At 31.7% G+C, this 24,148-nt stretch overlaps 2 protein-coding genes across 2 annotated transcripts; one reads left to right on the top strand and one right to left on the bottom strand.

Moving 5' to 3' along the window:
* Positions 1-1,622: 1,622 nt before the first annotated feature.
* On the bottom strand, positions 1,623-15,506 carry LOC144551654 (serine/threonine-protein phosphatase 7 long form homolog). Its single transcript, XM_078299716.1, has 5 exons — positions 15,432-15,506; positions 15,268-15,349; positions 14,792-15,047; positions 14,225-14,714; positions 1,623-1,628 (listed from the first exon to the last, which is right to left on the bottom strand). The coding sequence occupies exons 1-5, from the start codon at positions 15,504-15,506 to the stop codon at positions 1,623-1,625; spliced, it is 909 nt and encodes a 302-aa protein (XP_078155842.1).
* A 7,639-nt stretch (positions 15,507-23,145) lies between these two features.
* Positions 23,146-23,588, top strand: LOC144552166 (uncharacterized). The gene has a single exon (XM_078300287.1). It carries the CDS (start codon positions 23,272-23,274, stop codon positions 23,482-23,484), a length of 213 nt encoding a protein of 70 aa, XP_078156413.1. The 5' UTR covers positions 23,146-23,271; the 3' UTR covers positions 23,485-23,588.
* The last annotated feature ends 560 nt before the right edge of the window (positions 23,589-24,148 follow it).

Below are 24,148 nucleotides of genomic sequence, written 5' to 3'. Positions count from 1 at the left end.
AAGAAAAATATCAAAGCTAATAGAACCCAAAAATACTTCAATATAGATTTCGCTTGAAAGAGAAAATCAATCAAAGATGTTCTTAGTTTAAATTCATAAAATTCTTCACAAAATGTCAAAAATATGAGCGAGATTGTACAGAGGAAAAAAATTCATCCTCTGAAAATGCATAAAAGATGAGTGGATGATAAGAGAGAAAATAATAAATTTTCTATTTGTAATATAAGTGTTGATATATAACATATTAAGTGAGTATAGACAAAAAAAAATAAAAGTTGAATTTGATAAAAGAAAAACAGTTACAAAAATAAAAAAAAATGGGATGGAGAATTTTTGAGGGACTGAAGACAAGGAACTATATAATTTTTCTAAAAAATGGCTTACAGATATTTTTAATCAGAACAAGTCAGCAAATATTTCTCATTAATCTTAATTTTTGAAGAACAAAATTTACATAGATTAAATTTTAAAATATGACGAATCAGCTTTAAATAACAAATTTAAATAATTAAATCGATCATATTTTATAAATGATGCGTTTAATATTATAATTTTTGGGTCATTTAGTATAAAATCAGTTAATAAAGAAAATGATACGTTCTTCGTTTACAATATCACAAAAGAAGTTGAAACAATTTGATTTGGACTATTTACACACCAAAAATAAATATTTTTTAAAGTAGAGCTTTAGTATTATTTTTTAATTACTGACAAGCTATGGAGTATAGATATGAGATTCAAATCTGTCTTTCATCAAAAGGCATACACTGTGCATCATAATATTTACCACATCTATTACATTGTAAAACCACATAATTTTCAGTTTTGAACCACAAATAGATAATATATAACCTTCAGTCGAATAAAATGCTCTAACATCATTGAGTAGATCTTTGTGAGTTTCATACTTGAAACCGAGTACTTCAAATTTTTTAATCTCTTGTTCAAATAAAATTGCCGACTCATCAATATCCATATATTAAACAAAATAATATGTAAATAAATAAAGTAAATCTCATATGGCCTCTTAAAATAAAAGTTCCGTCACATTGAGATGATAAACTGATCTTAACACCCCCTTTAAAATAAAATTGATAAGTATATTAAATTACCTTAGATTTGAGAATTGAATAGCAAGTGCATGGTCGAAGAAGAGAGAAATATTGCACAACTCAAAGCAGCAATTTGTTTTCTCACATCAACCTTTTTGTTCCGCCAAAAAAAGCAACAAGAATTGGCTGCTAATTAAAAAAAGAATTATATATCAATTGATTATACTCAATCAATGAAGTATTTATTAAAGAAGTGGTCATTTTTAAAAGTTTCTCTCACCTCTTCGCTGCTTTGAGCCAAAATTTCACTTTTAAAATCTACACCCATCTCATTCTCTGCTGCTTTTGAAAAGAAAAATAAAGAGAAAAAGAGAAGAAGAGAAGAGGATTCTTCTATTCTAAAAATAAAAAAAGATTTAGATCCATAAATATGAAAACAAAATGTCTTAAACTGACATTTTTCTCTTTAACAAAAGTGAAATATTCTCACTAATGATTACAACTTTACAAGCCTTGTCCTAATCAACAACAAACAACTACACATCCAACCCCATTTCTACATTTTAAATCTTATCCCTGAGAAAAACAAAAATTGCAAAAGTCTCAAAAGTCTCAAAAGCAAAAGATACATATTACATTATTTTTATTCAATTTTATTGGAAAACAAATGTCAATGTCATGTCAAACGGATATGTCACGACTCTATAAATGTGTTTTATACACATCTCAGAATCAATAGCCCGCAGTATGATTACCAACTAGCAGATTAGAGCAGCGATAAAACTTGAAGTGACATGTAATCTTATATTTTATTGATAAATTAAAAATACGATACAATTAAAAGAGTCCAAAAATAAGAAATTGCTCAATGAGCATTGAGCAAAGATAAAATAAAAATTATATCTCTTGTACCACTTGACTAATCAACTGAAAAATAGAACAACAATTGTCTCTAAAGATTCAATTGTATCGCTTTCTCTATAATATGAAGATGACAATTTTGAAGACTTTTCTCAACTGCATAGGGTACTTATTTTGAAATCATTTTTTTGGGCCCCTTCTCAGCTTGTTTTATTATACTTTTGACTTGCTCGGGGTTAAATTTGAAATCGTTTTTTGGGACCCGCTTAAACTCGATACATAATTATGCTATTTGATTTAGAGAATGACCATCATATAATATGTTAATTTTTTTTAGATATAGATATATTTTTTTTTCCAAATTTTATTATAAAATCAACAAAACATTAATAGGAAATAATCGTTGAACATAAATTGTTTCACATGTTAAATATTTAAAATGAAAATAAATACAAGAGGTTACAATAATTAAGCTGGTGCAAAATGAGCTTGATTGGACTTGGAATTAATCTGAGTTCAAATTTGACAATAGGTTTGGGTTAAAATGGTAAACTGCGAAAGTAGGAGCTCAAATTAATTTGAATATAGTTTGATGCATAAAAGTGAATAAAGTACTTATCTTAGAATAGTACCTCCTCAATTATGACAACTCAAATATTAAAAAAAAAAAACTAGAATAACATAATTAAGGTATTTCGGTGTAGAGTGGAGTAGGTTCTACGGTGCACTCCTTTTTAATATTTGTTAATGACATCAGAATCAATTTAACGTGATTTTCATATGAAAATATACTAGAATATCAAATTTTATATATATTATTTTATATTTTTACACTACTTTTGTAGGTAAAAATAATTGCTTTTGAATGGTTTAAAATGTTTAGATAAAGTGATTTTCTACTTATTTAAAAAAAAATTAAAATATAAAATTGTCTCCAAGTACATTTTCAATGGAGATCATGTTGAACGATTCAGATTGGCTGCTTGTATTTTGAAAATAAAGATATGGATCTATAACATGGACTAACCCATGCTTTACAAAGTACCATAGCCTCACTCTTTTTAATTATTAAATAATAATAATAATAATAATAATAATAATAATAATAAAGATGATATTAATGATAATGAAAAATAATTATTATATGACGATGATAAGTATATTAATGATAATGACAATAATATTACAATTAACTGCGGAGGTTCCCAATTTTGATTTTGATTAACGCCCCCTGTCCGGCCATTTTTATTAATAACCCAAAAAAAAAAGTTTTTTACAAAAATAACCTCAAAATCTAATTTTTTTCAAATATAACCAAACCGCCAGGGTTGCTGGCGGTCCACTTCTATAGCGGACCGCCACTATTCCTGGCGGTCCACTTTTTTTTTTTTTTTTTTTTTTTTTTTTTTTTTTAGAGAGATCTGATTTTTTTTCTTAATATTTTCATTTGTGAAGTTTTAGTTTTTTTTTGTTTAGGGTATTTGTCAAAAAATTAAAGACTTGGCCTTTATTAAAATTTTAAATTTCAAGTTCTGACAGCTTGTTGGTCTTTTTTTTTTTCGGTTTTTATAATATATGTATAATATATACATATATACAAACATACATACATACATACATACATACATACATATATACATACATACATATACACATACACATACACATACATATATACATATACAGTTTTTTTATGATGTATTTATTATGATTGCAGTTTTTTTATGATGTATTTTGGACTGTAGTTCTTTATTATGATTGCAGTTTTATTTTATATTTCATGTTGGTTTTTATGTTTTTTCTGCTTTACATCGAAATGGTCTTCTGAAATTACAACGTATCTTTCACGACGTCGGAATAATAAGTTCACAAATACAATTAAAGTTCAACGATACAACTGAAGTTCACAAATATTCATAACTTAGTTCACCTAAGCAAAATAATAAGTTCATCTTTCACGACGTCGGAATAGACCCAATAGACGAGAAGATTTTCTGGTGTCAGCTGCAGGAGCAGCAGTACTTGTAGACCCTTAGCTACTAGATGATTGGGTCGCAAGAGGTGGTTGTGTTCTACCAGTTGCTTCAGCAACAACTCTCGCATTTTCTCTTTCATTGTGTTCGTTTATGGCATCTGAACATAACAACAGAATTCAGTTATTAATATAATAAAATCATAAATTAATTCCGAAAAATGCTACATACCTGCCCTGCGCCTATCAGAAACGGAACGTCGAGCCTGATTTCCCGATGGCCTCCTACCACCCATCTCGTCCATGGTCATTATAGCACGTTTGTGTCTCCTCCTCCCCTTCCTTATCCATCCTTCTGAAGGGAGTATTCTATCACCGACATACGCAGGCCACTCATGCTGGTTAGGATAAGAATGGAAAGATCCACCCCAAGTAGAAGCAAGGTAATCGGTACGATACATGTCAGCGATACATGCTGGTTAGGATAAGAATGGAAAGATCCACCCCAACTTAATGTCTGCCTCAATTGCATCGGCAATTAGTGATGCTGTCAGGTTTGAATGGTCTGTCCTTGTGGACGCAGACTTGCATGTATGAGGTGGTTCACACTTTTTAATTATCCATGCTTCCCCCGAACCCGCAGGGGTTGCATAAAGGCGAAACTCGCAACAAGGGGCATTTTTGCATATCACAACCAATCTTTTTGATTCCCTTTTTTCTAATATACATTCCCAGTTGCCGTGAACGTGAGTCTCGTGAATTTTCTTTACAAGTTCATCTATGTTGGTATAGACTTGCCCTGGGGCAAGTTCACGATTGTATACAACACGAGGACCAAAGAAACTAATGTCAGCCTCTTCAAAAGCTGTGGTATCGTTGAATGTGGCGACAGGATGCCTATTCCCCCGACCCCTGATTGGGAATTTTTCTTCCCTGGACAAACCTGGTACATTTGCATCACCATCTGATAAGTCATCAGATTCCCAAATTCCTTGGTATTCATCTCCAGTTTCCATTTCTCTTTCCGGTATGGCATCAATAGCATCAACATCAATATTAGTATCATTTCGATTAACGGATAACTGTATCGGTACTGACTCTGGTATAGCTGGAAATGTAGGGATTATGGGTGCTTGTCTGGGTGGTGGTGGTGGTGGTACAACTTCAGTAAACTCACAGGAGTTTTGGTACCCCGGGTTGTCATAACAGGGACTGTGGTACCCCTGGTTGTCATGAGGGGAGTGGTGGTACCCCTGACTGTCATGAGGGGAGTGGTGGTACCCCTGGCTGTCATAAGCCGAATTGTCATAACCTGAAGGTCCAACAGGGGGAGCCCTAGAAGGTCCAGCCCCAGCCGCACTAAAAGGTCTAGCCCCGGCCTGGGGAACCCTCCTGGAATATAAGTCTATCATCGCGACCCCCCTAGACTCAAATTGTTGGTACACAGCCTTCCACAACTCCTCATCTGTTATAGGAAAACTCACAAAGTAAGGTTTACCCGCCCCAGCCCGTTGTGTGTCAATTCGGGTAGCCAATTCTAAGTCATACCGGTTGGGGTTTACACCAGTCTTTTCGTATACTAGTTGCTTAAGTTCAATAAATGTGGTTCTTTCATTAACCTGCAAGCCGAATGAGGCATCTTTCGAGTAATACACGCCCTCTACACCCTTAGTTAGCTTACCGCCCACGTACAGTGCAACCAGCATTTTTTCCTTAACAAACTACATTTAAAAAAAAAATTCATAAGAATTACAGTATAATAGATTCATTATTTTTTGCAATTTAAAAGTTAATTATAATATTAATTAAAGACTAATTTATAGTATTTACATACTGCGGGTATAATAATTATTAATTAAAAATTAAACAGAAAATAATTAAATAAAAAATAAAATACCTGTAGCAATCGCCTCTAAATCGCCTAAAATCGCTTCAAAATCGCCAAAATCGCTCTCTCTTTCTTCTCTGTGGTTTAACAAATGAGACTGTGTGCTGGAGAGAGAGAGAAAGCGTGCTTATAAGACAGCTAGCGGACCGCCAGGGATACTGGCGGTCTGGTCCCTAGTGGACCGCCCAAGCTGTCAGAACTTGAAATTTAAAATTTTAATAAATGCCAAGTCCTTAATTTTTTGACAAATACCCTAAACAAAAAAAAACTAAAACTTCACAAATGAAAATATTAAGAAAAAAAATCAGATCTCTAAAAAAAAAAAAAAAAAAAAAAAAGTGGACCGCCAGGAATAGTGGCGGTCTGCTATAGAAGTGGACCGCCAGCAACCCTGGCGGTTTGGTTATATTTGAAAAAAATTAGATTTTGAGGTTATTTTTGTAAAAAACTTTTTTTTGTGGGTTATTAATAAAAATGGCCGCCCCCTGTCTAACTACATATTTAAAATACGACATCCCTTTAATAAGCACGTGTTTTGCTTAATATAAGGAACTAGGAAGACACCCACATTATGTTAAAACAGTATACTAAATAGATATGACTTATGAGGATATAATATTGAAGCAAATGTTTGGATTCAAATTGACTTCCAACAGTTTGTACAAAAATCAATTAGTGCAACCAAAGATTCTTTTTGTCCAACTGCCCTTAGGCTTGATTTTTTTTATAAACCATAATTAAATTTTTTTTATGAAACTAACATGATTACTTTTTTTTTTTTACAAAAACCATAAAAATTGAAATGTCATTTTGGTCCGAAACTTTTTTTTTTCAGGACTGAAATGACAATTCAGTCCGAGGTATTTTCACAAGTTTTACAAAATTATTTTTTTCACAAGGTGTTTGGTGAGCTTAACTCCAAAATATATTATATTAGTTTCAAATGACAAATCAAAGCCGTTGAAATCCATCTACTTCACAAGTGATGAATTTACATGTAAAGATTTTAAGTTTTCGAATTATTTTAGTATAAAGTCAAGCGGTCAAAATTAGAAGGTTTATAAATTAATTTTAGTGCATTCATTTTTTAACACTTTTTGATCACTTGAATTTATACACAATTAATTCAAAATTCTAAAAACTTTACATCTAAATTTATCACTAGTGAAGTAAATTAGTTTCAACAGTTTGAATTTATTGTTTGAAGTTAATCTAATAGATTTTGGAGTTAAGCTCACCAAACACCTCGGTGAGCTCAAGAACACCCTAGTTCTACTCCAATATAAAATCTGCACATGTTTTAGGCCCAATTCTATCATAACTTGATGAACGGTCACATTAAATCTGATCTGCAGCAGATTTACCTTAAATTTTAATTTTGAAAATTGTAGTTCTGAATCTAGAAATTTGATCAATCAAAGTAAATTCATTAAAGCCTACACTTCTTGTTCTCAAATGTATTATTCATGTAAGTTGGAAATACATCTGATGTTATTCACCTGTTATTCCTACATGAAAAAATTTAAATGGTTGGGATCAGAAAAGAGGTTCTTGTTTTTCCTTTGGAATAACACTAGATTTATTTCCATGTAAGTTAGGCAGCTCTTTAGTTAGATCTGATAATTGACAGAATCTGTCAAGGTTCATAAATAAGCTTCATAACTCAAATCTGAAATAATCTCTAGATTTGGATAAAAAAAAATGCCAACCTTTAAATAAATATTATATTAGAATAATAACAGCCAAATCACATACATGCCAGTTAACCATCTTGAGTATTGAACTATGATATTTATATTGGCAAAAAACTTTAGTTTCTTCGTCTTTTTATTTCCTCTGAAGAGTGAAGAGTGCTATCCCTTTGCCATGTATAATTAATTCGTGACAGAAGAATATAAAATTTTGTGATTGGACGTGTTTAGCGTAGAATCCGAGTATTTCTGATCGCTCGTAATTCGTCGCAACAAATTAAAAATTTAGCAAGCATTAGGCCCAATTTGAGAATTGAGGCCTCTAATGGCTGAAATAATTGGGCCGAGTCTTAAGGTATATTTCATCAGGTTGTGAAAGTAAACTAAAATCCAAGAACATAATATGTTGTATTACCCAGTGTTTTAAAATGCGACTGCATGGACCGCATATGCGGCTGCATATGTTTATGCAGTCGGCAGCCGTGCTTAGAATGCCATGCAGTTTTGAGCATGCGGCTGCATATGCAGTTCTAATATGAGGATATGCAGATTAAAAACGTAATATGCAGCGCATATAATTAAAAGTTCATATGTATTATACGGAGTTTTACTATCTCGTCCCAAATTTCAAATTACTGTATTTTTTTATATACAATAAGACACTTTATATTAGTTATGTGAAAATATATAAATATAAATATATATATACGTAAATTTTTATTTTAAAATCCGCATATACATCTGCATATTGCTTATGTGGTATACAGTGGCCTTCCGCATGCATTTTAAAACATTGGTATTACCAATATGCGGTCATAAGGAGGATATGTCATAATATGATCTTTTTGTTTAGCCAACATGCTAGTGACTAAATATTCGTTCAATAATATAGGTGGCAAATTCAGATTGGAACTTGATATCTGATGTTTGAAAAGTCAAATTGATTCAAATTAGAAAGGCCAATTTGATTCCAATTAGAGTATTAGCATTACAGCACTCAAATGAACTTTTTTTTTACTTTTTAGAAATTAAAGTCTTTAAACTTTCTAACTTTCACATTTCTAAAATTAATATTAGAATTTCTATTAAACTACATTAGCAACAAATTAAAAAGAAGAAATAATTTAAACTAATCAATTAACCAGCATGAAATTTATAAACAGTTTCTTAATAAATAACTTTATTGCATAGTTTCTAAATAACAAACTCTTTCATATCTCAGAAACTGGATTAGAAACTGTCACATCATATTAGAAACTATAATAATATTTCTGAAATTCAACTGAGTTTCTAAATAACTGTTAACCACTTTTTAGAAATTAAGGTATCTAATAAAGTTTCTAACTTTCTCATTCTTAAAATTAATTTTAGAGTTTCTATTAGGTCACGTCAGCAACAAATTAAAAAAGAGAAATAATTTGAACCAATCATTTGGTCAGCATTGAGATTATAAATAGTTTCTTAATAATAAACTTTATTGTATAGTTGCTAAATAAGAAACTCTCTCACATCCCTCAAACTGAATTAGAAATTGCCACATCATATTAGAAACTCTAATAGTTTGAGGGATGTAGATGCTCTTAGATTTGATTTAAATTTGAAACAAGGTGAATCTGAAAGAACCTAAATTCAAATAACTTAAAATCCAAAATTGACCAGAATCCGAAATAACCCAGACTTAATCCGACCAAATTTGCTTTCAAATGTAGGAAAAAGAAAACAGACAAAAGAAACAATAATGAGAGGTACAGAGAAGGAATTTTTATTTATTTCAAATGAACGCAAATGGAATTTAGGCTGCATGATCGATCATTTGTAATTGTTCAATTTTAAATGTTTGATATCTAGACCGTCGCTTTCACTACTTTCCATTGCGATTTTGAAACCCCAACTACTTTCAACATTTCAAATTATTAGGAAGAACAAGACAGAGAGAAAAACAAAATGAGAAGAATAAAAATCTGAAAAAAAATAAAACTATATCCTCTTTTATAGACGGAAGAAAGACCAAATTGATGACATTATTAATTATAGTAAAATAAAATTTTGTTATAAGAAATATAAAGAAAATAGAAGGACCAAATTTCTGAAGGATATAGTTTAACGAATGACAGGCTGACAGCTGTGAAATCTTTTAAATTTAAATTTAAGATTACACTGAATTGATGATATTTTTAAAGATCATTAATTCGCAGATTCACCCAATCAATTTAAAATTTGTAAAAAAATGTTTTGCTCATGAGAATAATTATGTCTAGGTTTTGTCAACATCAACCACCGGTAATGATAGTGATTGGTTATTTTTTTTGTATAGCTAAACTCTGTATCAAGTATGAATCATATAAGAAAAAAGTAAAATAATTTAGAAGGTAATATTAATTTATTAGTGCAAACCAACCACTGACAAGATGAGCAGTTGATGCCGACGAATGAAGTCTATATAACAACGCATTATTGATTGACTATTAATTGAGCCAAAGTAAAAACACCATGATTATAATTAATAGTCCTTAATTATTAAATATGAATTGGACGGAAATTAAGGATTACAAATTTATGATTTAGTTTGAAGGACGGACATTAGGGATTACAAGTTTATGATTTAGTTTGAAGTTACTATGATATAATATTGAAGAGCAAAGTTAGGGTGTGATGTGTTCACTAAGAGAGTTTGGTAAGCACAACTTCAAAAGTATATTGGATCGGCTTCAAATAACAAATTCAAACCGTTGAAATTCATGTACTTCATGAGAGATGCATGTACATGCAAAATTTTCAAAGTTTCGAATTGATTTGCTACTAAGTTAATCGGTCAAATAAATGATGAAAAAATAAATATATAAAACAACTTATAAAATTAACTTATAAAATATTCATGTCTTTGACCGCTTGACCTTGTAGCAAATGAATTCGAAACTTTTAAATTTTACATGTACCTGCATCACTCATAAAGTACATGAATTTCAACGGTTTGAATTTATCGTTTGAAGCCAATCCGATATACTTTTGGAGTTGTGCTCACCAAACCTTTTTGGTGAGCACATCACACGCTAGCTTTGCTCTACCGTTGAAACGTTACTATTTTAAATAGTAATGAATTTCATTAAGTCAATGTCATTGTCATCATAATATGACATGTAACATATTATATCTTTGATTATTGATATTTGTACTGCTTTAAGATTTTGTCGCATATTATAATCTTGTACTAAATAAAAAAATATTACAATTTTTTTTTTATAGAATATTCTATTAATTATTTGGATTTATTAGATAATAGTCAATTTTGTTGCATATTATTTCGTTGTTTTGTTATTGAATATGAGTTAACAGTGACCTTGAGTGTTTGTAATGTGACGAAGATATCTTGGATGGCTGAAACTGTTGGGACTATTATATTAAATTTGATTGTGTAGTATACTTCTATTTATGTTGATGAGGTATTCACCCGATTTTTTTATTTCTATCCAAAATTTAAATTGAATTTCAAAAATCAACCGAACCGCATTTCAAATTTTAAAACTACCCAAACCGCTAAACGGTTAACCGGACCCTAGGTTCGGTTAGCGGTTTAGCGAACCCTCGGTTCGGTTAACCGTTTAGCGAACCCTCGGTTCGGTTAACCGTTTAGCGAACCCTCGGTTCGGTTAACCGTTTAGCGGACCAAGGCTTTGGGTTCGGTTAACCATTTAGCGGACCAAGGCTTTGGGTTCGGTTAACCGTTTAGCGGACCAAGGGTTCGGTTAACGGTTTAGCGGACCAACAGTATGGGTTCGGCTCTATAAATATCAGTCCGACGGAGAGATGAAACCAAAAAAAAAATTGTTGTTTGAGAGACGAACGGAAGAAAAGGAAAAAAAAAATTGTTGTTTGAGAGACGAACGGAAGAAAAAAAACCGCTGTTTGAGATACGAACCGAAGAAAAGAAGAAAAAAGAAGGTAATTTATTTTTATAATTAATTTGTAAATTATATAAGTTAATTTTTTAACTATCGATTTTTGAAATTTCGTCTGCTGGAGAAGAAGAAATTAAAATATCCAACGAAAATACAACATATTATAACCGTAATATTTGCATATATTATTGTTATTCAATATGTACCACAATTTTTTTTTTTGATCAACTTGTGATAAATAAAATAAATTGGCAAATTGTTCATTATTGTTATAAAAAATATAAATCAAAAGTAATGGAGAAAGAATGTTACTTATTATTTAATTCATTATTTAATTTAATAACAAATTACGGATTCTTTTTTTTTGAAAACTTGGTAGTAGCTACCAAGGTTCCAAAATAGTTTAGAATATGACAAAAAAATTCTAAAATGATTTAGAATTGTTTTAGGAATCCTTACGGAGCTCTGACTGTCTGATCAACCGGCTCTTCGATTCAGGTATTTTTTGTTTTTTATTTATTTTAATTGATAATATAATTAATTAGTTCATTTTAAACGGTTCAGAATATTGTCGAAATAATTTAGAATTTTTTAGAACATTCCAAAACGGTGTAGAATAATTTAGGAATATCCAAAATGGTTTAGAATAATTTAGAAAAATATAAAATGATATAGAATAATTTTTAGAGGTCCAGACAAGTTTTAATTACTTATATGTTGTTATTTTATAAATTGCCAGACCAATCGAAACTAAAAATGACAACCATTTGTGCGAAAATTTTTATTGGAGGGGAAATCCAATACAATGATGACGGGGTCCTTTACAGTACCCGAGCTAAATACTCAGTACCGCTAACCGTGAACCACAATTTTGATTATCTTCAGAATGAGATTTATAAATTTGTTGGGTACAATGCTAGTCAAGCAAATCTGGAAATTCAAGCCAGGTTTAATATGTCCACCGATGGACAACGTGACTATCAATTAGTACCGGTAATGGACCAACAATCGTTCGAATTCATGTTAGGAGTTGTGTCGTCTTTTTCACAAAGGTTACCAATTCTGGAGTTATATGTAGAATTGGAACCGAACTGTACCAGTCAGATTCCTGAACCTCGATCCCGACCCAGTACAAGTCGAAATCCTGTGGATCCTGACCCAATGCCAGTTAGATCCCGACCCAGTACCGGTCGCCACTCTGTGGATGTACCAATGAGACACCGACCCAGTATCGTTAGCAACTCTGTGGATCAACCAGTTATACCCGGACTCAGTACCAGTCGAAACTCTGTGGATTTACCAGTTAGACCCCGACCCAATACCAGTCGGGTCCGTAGACAGGTACGTGATTATTCGCATGTACCTGTGGATGCAATTGATTCTGACAGTTTGGAAAGTGGAGATGAGATGCTCTCAGATGAGTCATTGGGTTCCGACGATGATATTGAACCACTCAGCCAGTCGCAATCAAAGTCTCGTCAAACACAATCCCGTCAATCACAGTACCCGATAACTGGTCGAGAAAATATGACACATCCGGTTGATAGTTTCAATGACATATCCGGTTTTCGGCCTGCGGATGTCGATTTTTTCGGCAGCTCAAAAAAAACATTCGATAATCCGTTGGCTAAGGGCGTAGTATATGAGTCAAAAACGGCTCTAAGGATAGCAATCAATGAGTTCCATCTCGATAAGAACTGTGAGTGCAAGGTTCTTAGAAGTGAACCCAGACGTTACGAGGTGGCGTGTAGAGATGTTTTTGTAAATTTAAGTTATGCGCCAAGCAAAACGGTGTTTCAGAATCTTGGATTATTACCAAACAAGCGTATCCTCATACGTGCAGAGTATCAGCAACACGTACTGATCATTGTCAGCTGACAGCAGAGATGGTTGCCCTTGCAATTGATAAGACTATTAGAAGGGATGTGTGCTCTCCTATAAATCATATCCGAGATATCGTCATGCAGAAATATAATAAGGTAACCCCCAAGTACAATAAATTATGGAGAGGCCGTGAGCTTGCTATTGCAAATCTGTTTGGGAGTTGGGAGAACTCGTACAACTTGCTTATTCCACTATTAGAAGTCATCAAAAGAAACAATCCAGGAACCAAGTATTGTGTGATCTCGACCCCGATTAATGGAGAAACTGACAGGCTTTTCCACAGAGCGGCATGGGCATTTGGAGCTTGTATTGCAACGATACCGTTCCTCAGACCAGTGATTAGTATCGATGCATGTTTCATGTCGGGACGGTACCAAGGAAGGCTGCTGATGGCATGTATGTACGATGCCGAAAACCAATTACTTCCAGTGGCTTTTGCAATTGTGGAGAAAGAAAGTGCTGACAACTGGGGTTTTTTTATGAGATGGTTGAGGCTGGAAGTAATTGGAGATAATCGATTCTTTTGTGTCATATCGGATAGACATTTGGGAATTAAATCCGTGTTCCAGGATCCAAATCTCGGGTGGGATGAGACTACAGATCAATGTGTGCACCGGTATTGCTCTCAACATGTTGCCGAAAATCTCTACAAGCACGTAGGGCGTAAGAGAGAGGTTAGCGATAGGTTCATAGCTGGAGTGAACAAATGCAAACCTAGGAGGTTGCAGGAGATGTTACAAGACTTTGAAATTGGTTGTCCGAAGGCTATCGACTACCTTAACAAGGTGGGTAAGAGGAACCCTACTTGAAACAATCCGAATTGGCGCATGCAGCGATCCGGATAGGTATGCTCAACGATCCAATAAAATAACAGTGGACCGCGATACAAGTAGTAGGGCTGATAAATTTATCAAGAATGTGAGTTATAATTTATAAATACGGTAACACATAACTAAATAAATAACTAGATTGAAACATACCCTTCCCTGCTGGGTCACTGTCGGAAGCTTGCTGTAGACCGTCCCATACGGCTCCCAATTCACATGATCCTCCGTCAAACTCTGAAACTGGCCCCGCGGGATACGTGCACCCTGGGTCTTGTAGTGGGAGGATGACACGTATTTGTGCGGACAACACCATTTGTACGCAAAAGATGCGCATGTATCAAGCGATGGAGCGCCCCAGGTAGGTTCCCAATTTTTAGTTTGCGGCTCAGGCCGGAGAACTGGAAAGCGGGTCCATGACCAGTGCTGCAGAAGCATCACCGGACCATACATAGAACCTCTCCCGGGCTCGGTAGCGAGACATAGATGCCGATACAGATATGCAAGAACTGCTCCACCCCAATTGTACTGTACCGGCGTGTCCAAATCCACAATTAGATCGAGATACCACAATGGTATCCCGTCCCCGCCACTGTCTGGGTACAAACTGGATGACATCAGGTCCAAGATATATGCACGGACATACCTAGCAAAATTCAAGACAAGGTGAGTACATTATTGATAGGCTAAAGAACAGATAAATTGATATATATATATACTTACCACTTCAGCGTATCCTCGTCGCGTTCTACTGGTAGATTCTCAAATCGTTCACGAAACTTAGATTTGAGGAAAGTCAACTCCATGTTTTTTTCATTTCTCTCAGACCCCTGTTTTTTCAAAAGATCACTCTGCTCATGCTCTTTGATTCCTAACAATTCGAAGAGCCTGCCTTTTGTATTCCTCCCGTCTGTAGTCCCCGTCACTGGGACTCCCGTAATGGGCAAACCCCATAAACAGCTGACGTCCTCCAAAGTAACTGTAATTTATCAAATTAAAAAATATAAATTTCTTCATTTGAATTGTCAGTAAATTATCACAAAGAACAGATTTATTTGAAATGGTTTCGAAGTTAATACCTGTCATCTCTCCGAAGGGAAGATGAAAGGTGTGTGTCTCGGGACGCCACCGCTCCACAAGTCCGTGTATCAGCGCCGCATCGATTTTTTTGTGAGGCATGCATGCGATCTGGTATAAACCCAATCGAATCAAGAATGGCGCGTATGCAGCGTGGTACGCGGTCATGCAACAGTAGTGCTTCACGTTTATAACCTCCTTTTTCTACATTACCGAAAATAAAAATTAGAAATTAAAACAAGATGATATTTCTGAACAAGTCAGAAAAAAAAAAGTAATTGCTTACCTCCTCAGAAGCCTGACACACCCTGTGACTGGTATGCGATATCCACAACAGATCACTAAAAGTATCCCGCGCCATAGGTACTTCATCATTGATTTCGTCTGTCATGCTACAAAATTAATTCAAAGTTAATTCATTATTTTCAAAAATTTTAAACTAATCTAAACCGTTTTGGATGTTTCTAATTATTTCTAAACCAATTTGGATTACCTAAATTTTCTAAACTATTTTACACTATTTTAAAATTTTCTAAATTATTCTAGACCGTTTTTGAACTTTTCTAAATTATTATCGACTATTTTGGAACTTTCTAAATTATTCAATTTAATTTTTGGATATAAATAAAAAAATCGGAAGGAGATGTAATTTTTTTTTTTAAATCCTCTGGGAAATTCATTACTTTGTATATAAATTAATATCTTTGATTGCTGTATGATTACTGGTTCTACTAATTAATAAATTAATTAGTCCTAATTAATCCTCATGTACAAAAGAAAAACTATCCAGAGTGACGGGGACTTAGGATAGAGTTTCTCAATGTTTACATTTTGAAAATTACACTCAAATATTATAATTTTGTTGGATGATTTATAATATTCATTTGATCAGATAATTGTACTATACGTTATTGATGTTTCTTAATTAATCAAATACAAAAATATTTAAAACTAATTTATATACTTCATATTTATAGCTAAATATTGTTTTCTAAAATTTCCAAAAAGTCTTAAAAATAAAATAAACATTCTTTACTCACTCTTGTAGTCTTGTTTAATTTGATGGTAAAACTTAATTATTATTTTTCTCTCAAATACGTGGTGGAGTACTGAAGCATTGCTTTTTTATATTTTGTTTTTCTGCATGTTGGATGGAATTAAAAAAGCAAAGTAAAAACTACATAAAATAAAAAACATAATGAGTATGAGAAATTCCGATTTTTTTTTTTTATCCAAAAATTAAATTGAATTTTAAAAATTAACCGAACCGGCTGTCAAATTTTAAATCTACCCAAACAGGTTAACCGTTAATATTCAAAACAATCTAATCAATATCATAAACTATTCTAATTAATATCATAAATTATTTTAATATTAAAAAAAAAAAAAACCTGATTTCTGCCGATTTCTCTCTGGCCTCCTCTTCTCTGCTCTGCTTCTCTTCTCTTCTCTGCTTCCCGCACCAAACGGAAAAAAAACCCAAACATTTGCCTATTTCAGCAGCCACGGGTCTACAGTGGAAATGCCACGTGTCGACACCCCAGCGACATGACCCCCACGTGTTTAAAAAAAAAAAAAAAAAGGGCCGGTCCGCTTAACGGTTCACCGAACCGTTCTCAGTCTGCCACGTGTCGACACCCCAGCGGCATGACCCCCACGCGTTTTAAAAAAAAAAAATTAATAAAAGCGGTCCGGTTAACGGCTCACCGAACTGGTCTTTCCGTTACGCAGTTAACCGAACCGAGGAATCCGGTACGTAGTTAACCGAACCCAAAGCCTTGGTCCGCTAAACGGTTAACCGAACCGAGGGTTCGCTAAACCGCTAACCGAACCTAGGGTCCGGTTAACCGTTTAGCGGTTTGGGTAGTTTTAAAATTTGAAATGCGGTTCGGTTGATTTTTGAAATTCAATTTAAATTTTGGATAGAAATAAAAAAATCGGGGTATTCACTTACAACATTTCAAAGTTACAATATTTTACAACAATTTGATTTTGCGATTTTTAAAGTTCAAATAGTCAATTCAAACCATTCAACATGATATTTTTACGAAAATGTACATGGAGATCAAATTTTTTTTTTTTTTTAAATTTTTTTGAATTTTTTTTTCTATTTATTAAGTATTTTACAAAACTATTATTTTTCAATGGTCTAGAATTGTCTAATAACAACGATTTTGTAAAATACTTGATAAATAGTAAAAAGATTAAAAAAAAATGTAAAATTTGAGCTTCAAGCGCATTTTAATATAGAGATTATGTTTAACGGTTTGGATCGACTGTTTGAATTTTGAAAATCACAAAATCGAATTGTTGTAAGATGTTGTAACTTTGAAATGTTGTAAGTGGATTCCTCCTCATTTACGTTTGTTTAAATTATATTTTTGTATGGAACTCTTTCAGTTATTAAGCTGAGCTCCTTATGATTAATTCAAAATACAAATTAATAGTTTTGGTCCAGTGACAAATACAATATGTTTCACGTGAGAAGTCGCAAGTTTGAAATCTAGATAGTTATTACTCAAATCAATCCAATAAATTTAGAAATTATGTTTGAGAACTGCTTGATGAAATTGAGTTCATGTAACTTGTGCTTATTTAACCATGACGAGAGGGAGATAGCTTTGCGTGCAGTGATGCAGATGCCAGCTGAATTCAGATCCAGTGAAGTAATCCAATTTTTGTGCTTTAGATTAGGACTGTCCGATTCAAATTTGCGACAATCCATCCGAATGGAGCACACATATTCTGAGCAACGAATTCGAATTCCAAGATGATCTCGACTCTCGAGCGACGGATTCGAATCAGACAGTCCCGATCCAAAACTCAAAAGTTGGATTACTTTAGAGGATCCGGACCCGATGCAGCTTAGGTATAGAATCCATATCCTACAGCCTATGAATTTGTATCCTCTACATTAATTTAAAAGGGAATCTCTTGAGTTAATGAATCTCAATCGTCCAATCTGTTTTAAGATTCATACAAATTAGATTAAAAAAACTCTTTATGTTATAGGCAGGCGACGGGCCGGCTTCGTTCAAAACATTAACTCAAAAGAGAATCTTTTAAGTTAACGTAGAAGATACACATTCATGACCCCATGTTTGGTTGTGGTCTAAAGCTAAGGAGGCCTAAATTGGTTATTCCAACTTAGGTCAGTCTAAATTATTCATGCTTGGTAGAGGCCTAAAGTTAAATCATAGCTTAAACTATTCCTTGTTTAGTTAGAGTTGGTGGAGGACTAAAGTTTTGAAAACCTAAATTGGTTAATTATTTATAATAAGATACTAATTATATAATATTAATATATTAATAATAACTGTAATATATTATATATTATTATAAAATTTATTTAATATATTAATAATATAAAATATTAATTATAAATTAATAATAATTATTAACAATAAAATACTAATTATATAATTATAAATTAATAATAATTATTAATAATAAAATACTAATTATATAATTATAAATTAATAATAATTATTAATAAAAAGATACTAATTATATAATCTTATTAAAATAATTATCTAATATATTAACAATATAAAATATTAATTATATAATTATATATTAATAATAAGATACTAATTATATAATATTAATATATCAATAAAAACTATAATATATTATAATATTATTATAATAATGATTTACTGTATTAAGAATATTAATTACTAATTATATAATTATAAATTAATAATAATTATTAAGAATAAGATACTAATTATATAATATTAATATATTAATAACAACTATAATATATTGTAATATTATTATAATAATTATTTAATATATTAACAATATAAGATATTAATTATATAATTATATACTAATAATAATTATTAATAGAGGAGAGTTCAAATGCCTCCATTTTTTGTGCCTCTATCATGCCTTCATTTTTTGAAACTTTAATAACTCAAGATTTAAAACTTAAAAGTCAAAATAAAACCGTTAGATGTGGTCTATGTTATTTTCTCTATGTGCTCATAAAAAATTATCACATTTTAATTTTATTTTTATGTGAATCAATAAGTTCAAAAATCAACGTCTAGAAATCATCCAAATTAGTGCATTTTTTACAAGCTCTTGATGACAATCAAAATAAAATTGAAATGTCATAATTTTTTACATGTGCAGAGATAAAATGATGTAGATCATATCCAACAGTTTTATTTTGATTTTTAAGTTTTAAATTTTGAATTATTAAAGTTTTAAAAAATGGAGGCATGGTGGAGGCACAAAAAATGGAGGCATTTGAACCCTCCTCTTATTAATAATAATATACTAATTGTATACAAATAAAATATTATTATAATCATTCAAGTTAGACCACGAGGTGGAATAAAAATTAAACCATCATGTGAGGTGGTTTAATTTAGACCGGCTTAAAGATTAACTTATGTCATCTTAATTCGGCTCAATTAAAACACATTTGATAAAATAACGAGACTCAAACTTCTTATTTCGCCACAACTAAACATAGTTTCCTGTAACCTAAAAAAATAGCTGTACAGTTTTGGCCTTAGCAAAGGGCAATGATGGATGAGATGGAGCGGGGGTCCGGTAGATAGAGGATGTGACTTATGGAGAGAGCAACACGTACGAGGGAATTGAAGTGTATGTGGCTAGCAAAGCAGCACATATACTGTTGAGGATCACTGCGAGGTGGGCTCAATTGTTACATATGATTTATGGGTAAAGATTTTAACAGAACAGGTTTAGCTTCATGCAGTGCAGTAACCATGTAGTACTGTTTTGATTCTATAGACATTGTACTGCATGTAGCCAAAACAAGTCTGTTAAAATCTTTTCTTTGATTTTATAATGTCAGGGATAAGATACTATGTGACAGTTAAGAAATGCCACAATAAATCTGGACTGCAAATGAAATTGGTGCACCCACACTCCCACAGTGTCCTATCAGGCATTCACACTGTGTCTGGATCCAACCCCTGACCTACCCATCATTTTCCATCCCTAGCCCTTTAGCCTGAGACAAAGGCAACAATTCAATGCTGTTTGTCCTCTCAATTCTCTTTTGAGAAAGCAGTGATAGAAGAACTAAAATAGTGGTGCCCGAGGATTTTTTTTATAAATCATAATTCGAAAAAAAGATTTTTATGAAACCAATATTATTATTATTTTTTAACAAAAATTATAAAAAATCAAAATGTCTTCGTTTTTTTGCGACCGAAATTGTTTTTTTTTTTATAAACCATAATTAGAAAAAAGATTTTTATGAAATCAAGATGATTACTTTTTTTTTTAACAAAAATCATAAAAATCAAAATGTCATTTCGGTCTCAGCTGTTTTCACAGATTTCGAGAAAAATATACGTTGATTTTTTTTTTATTTAGATAGATTCCGATCTAAAATGCAAGAATTGTCATTTCGGTCCAAAAAAAAAAATCGGAACCAAAATGACATTACGGTTCTTATAAATTTTGGAAAAAATAAAAATAAATAATCATGTTGGTTTCATAAAAATCTTTTTCTAATTATGGTTTATAAAAAAAATTCGTGCCTGAGCATCATCTGGTCTTTTGGGGTGAATATAAACTTCTTAAACAATATATAGTTACATCTTGTTTAGTTCTGTATTTAAGCTCACTATTTTTTTTTAAATTTAATTTTAAAATTTATAAGAATATTTATTGAAGTTAATTTACTTTATAAGTCACGCATTTAATTTTAAAATTTATAAGAATATTTATTGAAGTTAATTTACTTTATAAGTCACGCATTTAATTTTAAAATTTATAAGAATAACTTCAAATAATGAATTCAAATTATTGAAATTAATTTACTTTATAAGTGACGCATTTACATGTCAAAATTTTGACTTAATTTAGTATAAAATCGAATTGTAAAAAAAAAGTTTATAAGTTAATTTTAATATTTCTATTTTTCATTGTTATTTTACCATTTGACTTTATACTAAATTAATTCAAAAATATTTAAAATTGATATATAAACACATCACTTATAAAGGAGATTAGTTTTAACATTTTAAATTTGTCGTTTAAAGTCAATATGATAGATTTCGAAATTAAACTAAAGTAGAGCTTGGTAAGCTTACGAATATCCTAATTCTATTTCAATATTTGTCTTCTTCACAATAAAGATTCTTTAGTAATAAAAATTAATTGGAAATTTTAATATTATTTTGTCAAACATATAAAAACAAAATTTGAAAAAAAAAATGTTAATCGACGTGTTGTTTGTGTAGATTGCCTTTCTATCAGATTTTATACAATTCAATCATGGTTTAATAATGCATCAAATTTACTCATTTTAAATAAATATAAATGCATGACAAAAAACATTTTTAACTTAAAACTGAATTCCTTACGCAAAACAAAATAAAGTAAAACTTAAAACTGAATTCAAATTCACAACTTCCTAACAAAAGGCAATAATTTAATCATGAGACAAGAAGTGAGTTAATTTCATGGATCATATTTAAATTTTATTAATGATGATCGCGATCATAATGAGGGGCAGATCCAGTGTAGTTCAGGGAGAAGTTATTCTCCCTGAATTTTGAAGTTTTATACAAATTTATAGGTTCGGTTCGGTTCGACTTTGTCTCCCTCTGGACTTTTGATTTGTAATTAATGTTAAATTTAGAGTTAAAATTATGATAAATATCTTGAATTCTAATTGGTAGTTAGAATTAGAAGTCAGAGTATTGAAAATTAAAAGTCTAAACATTAAAAATTAGAAACTAAAACATTGTTTTTTTTATAAAATATCTAATTAGCTAATGAATTTGAATCCAATTAACTATTTAAATCGGATTCATTATTTTTGTGTCCCTCTCTAACAAAAAAAAAAATTATGAATCTGCACCTGATAATCATGTCAGAAAATATCAACACATCCTAATCATTGACAACATACCTAACGGCCGGTAATTCGATCACGGTCAGATTAGGTCACACTGTACAAAATGAGCCTAGCTAGTTAAGCTACTAAAGCTAACATAGTAATGAGTTAGGCTACTATGACATTGGTGTTATTTGAAATTAAATAACACCAACTTTTAAATCCTTAGATCTGCCTTGAGATTCGTAATATCCGCTTTTACTGTTCAAGCACTTTATTTTGTACGAATCTCAAGGCAGATCTAAGGATTTAAAAGTTGGTGTTATTTAATTTCAAATAACACCAATGTCATAGTAGCCTAGCCCCATAGTAATATAACGGTACTATTTGGATGTCCCACTGTTTGCAAGTTATATCTTACCAGTCGACTTTTGACTTAGAACGATATTTTGGCAAACCTTAATTTTATTGTATCGCTGAGAGTTCACGTTCAAATCGTCCCTTTTTTAGATTTCATACGAATTTCCAAAATCCTTCCTAAAATTAAGAACATATTGAGTCGTCGGATTCTGAATGATACAAGTTACTCTGTCAGTGTAGATATCACAGAGCATTTGTGTGTCCTAGTAGGCTAGTACTGATGTTAATTATCAGTATCACAAGTTCACAACTATGGTATTAAATATATGAACTCGCATGGATACATTGCATGATTTTATATATATATATATATAAAAAAGGCTTTCTTGTACTTCTCATAACATAATATATGGAATTTAATGGTTCGTTTGAATTATTGAATACCAAAAAAAAAATCCGAGGTCAATCACTACACCATTTTTATGGCCGGCCAATCAAATTTTTGGTTGCAATATATATAAATTGGTTGTAATAAAATAATTTTGAAACGGACAAAATTAGTTGCCAGTAGTTGCAATATATCCGCAACCAATTTTTTATTGCAATTATGTTTGTTGTTTATTATTTCTTTTAGTTTGAACATAATCAATAGAGTATTGAAAAAGCTATTATCTATGCAGGTCTTTATCTTACTATTAACGTCTAGTCCATAAAATAAAAAATAAAATAAAAATTGTTTAAAGAGAAGTCTCAAGTGCAACCTCATATCCCTTACCTCAAACGACTCTATCCCTCTATATATATATGTACACATACATAAGGCCATATGTTTCACTTATCATTCACATAATTCTTTCAAGAGATAAGCTAAAGAGGCAGAGAGGGCAAAAAAAAAAAGGCAACATCAATAAAGTAAAATTTGATATTGAAGATGTCGGACTGGGGCCCGGTGTTCATAGCATTTGTGCTCTTTATCCTTCTCTCGCCGGGACTTTTGTTTCAGATCCCCGGGAAGTGTCGCCTTATTGAATTCGGCAATTTCCAGACAAGCGGCATCTCGATTCTCATTCATGCCGTCATCTTCTTCGCTATCACCGCCATCTTGCTAGTAGCTGTAGGCGTTCATATGTATATTGGAGATTAACTAAGCTCTTGATGCTTTGTTAGTTTCTTTTTTCTCTTTTATGTTACTTGTTTATGAAAGTGTTTGATTATAGCTTATAAGATTTAATTTCCTTTTGATCTGAATTAAAGTTTACATACTTTAAATTTCGACGTTGAGTAACATATATAATTGCTTGTGAAAGTAGCAGTGAGGTGACTGGTGCTGCTTATATGTGATGCGATTATTTTAATTTCAAACTATAAATCAAATTTGTTTCGAGTTAGTAGTCAAATACTGTACATATACTTTTCCAAATTGAACCAATACTTTTTAGATTTGTAAGAATAAGGTGTAAGTAATGGAATAACAACACAGTCACTGACTACTACCAATTCTAGTACAGACTCAAGCTGTAGTTAGTTAGAGTTTAACAATAAGTTGTTAGCAATGTAACAGTGGCTGTTAGGATATTAAGCAATAGTTAGATAAGCAGTTACAACTCTGATTAAAAGTATTAACTGTAGTTAAACCTTGTACCAGTTAATACTTTTAATCAGAGTTGTAACTGCCTATTTCTTATCAGAGAATTATAGTATAGACTATTGTACTGGTTTCATTTTACAATTAATGAAAAGATTGAAATCTTAGAATTCTCTGTCCCAATTTACCAATTTCCAGCTGGTAATGCATCAATTTATATCAG

Source organism: Carex rostrata, chromosome 3, assembly GCF_964058835.1.
Source record: "Carex rostrata chromosome 3, lpCarRost1.2, whole genome shotgun sequence".
Lineage (NCBI taxonomy): Eukaryota > Viridiplantae > Streptophyta > Magnoliopsida > Poales > Cyperaceae > Carex > Carex rostrata.
Note: the sequence above shows the minus strand (reverse complement) of the source record. Positions and strands in the feature narration are given on the sequence as shown.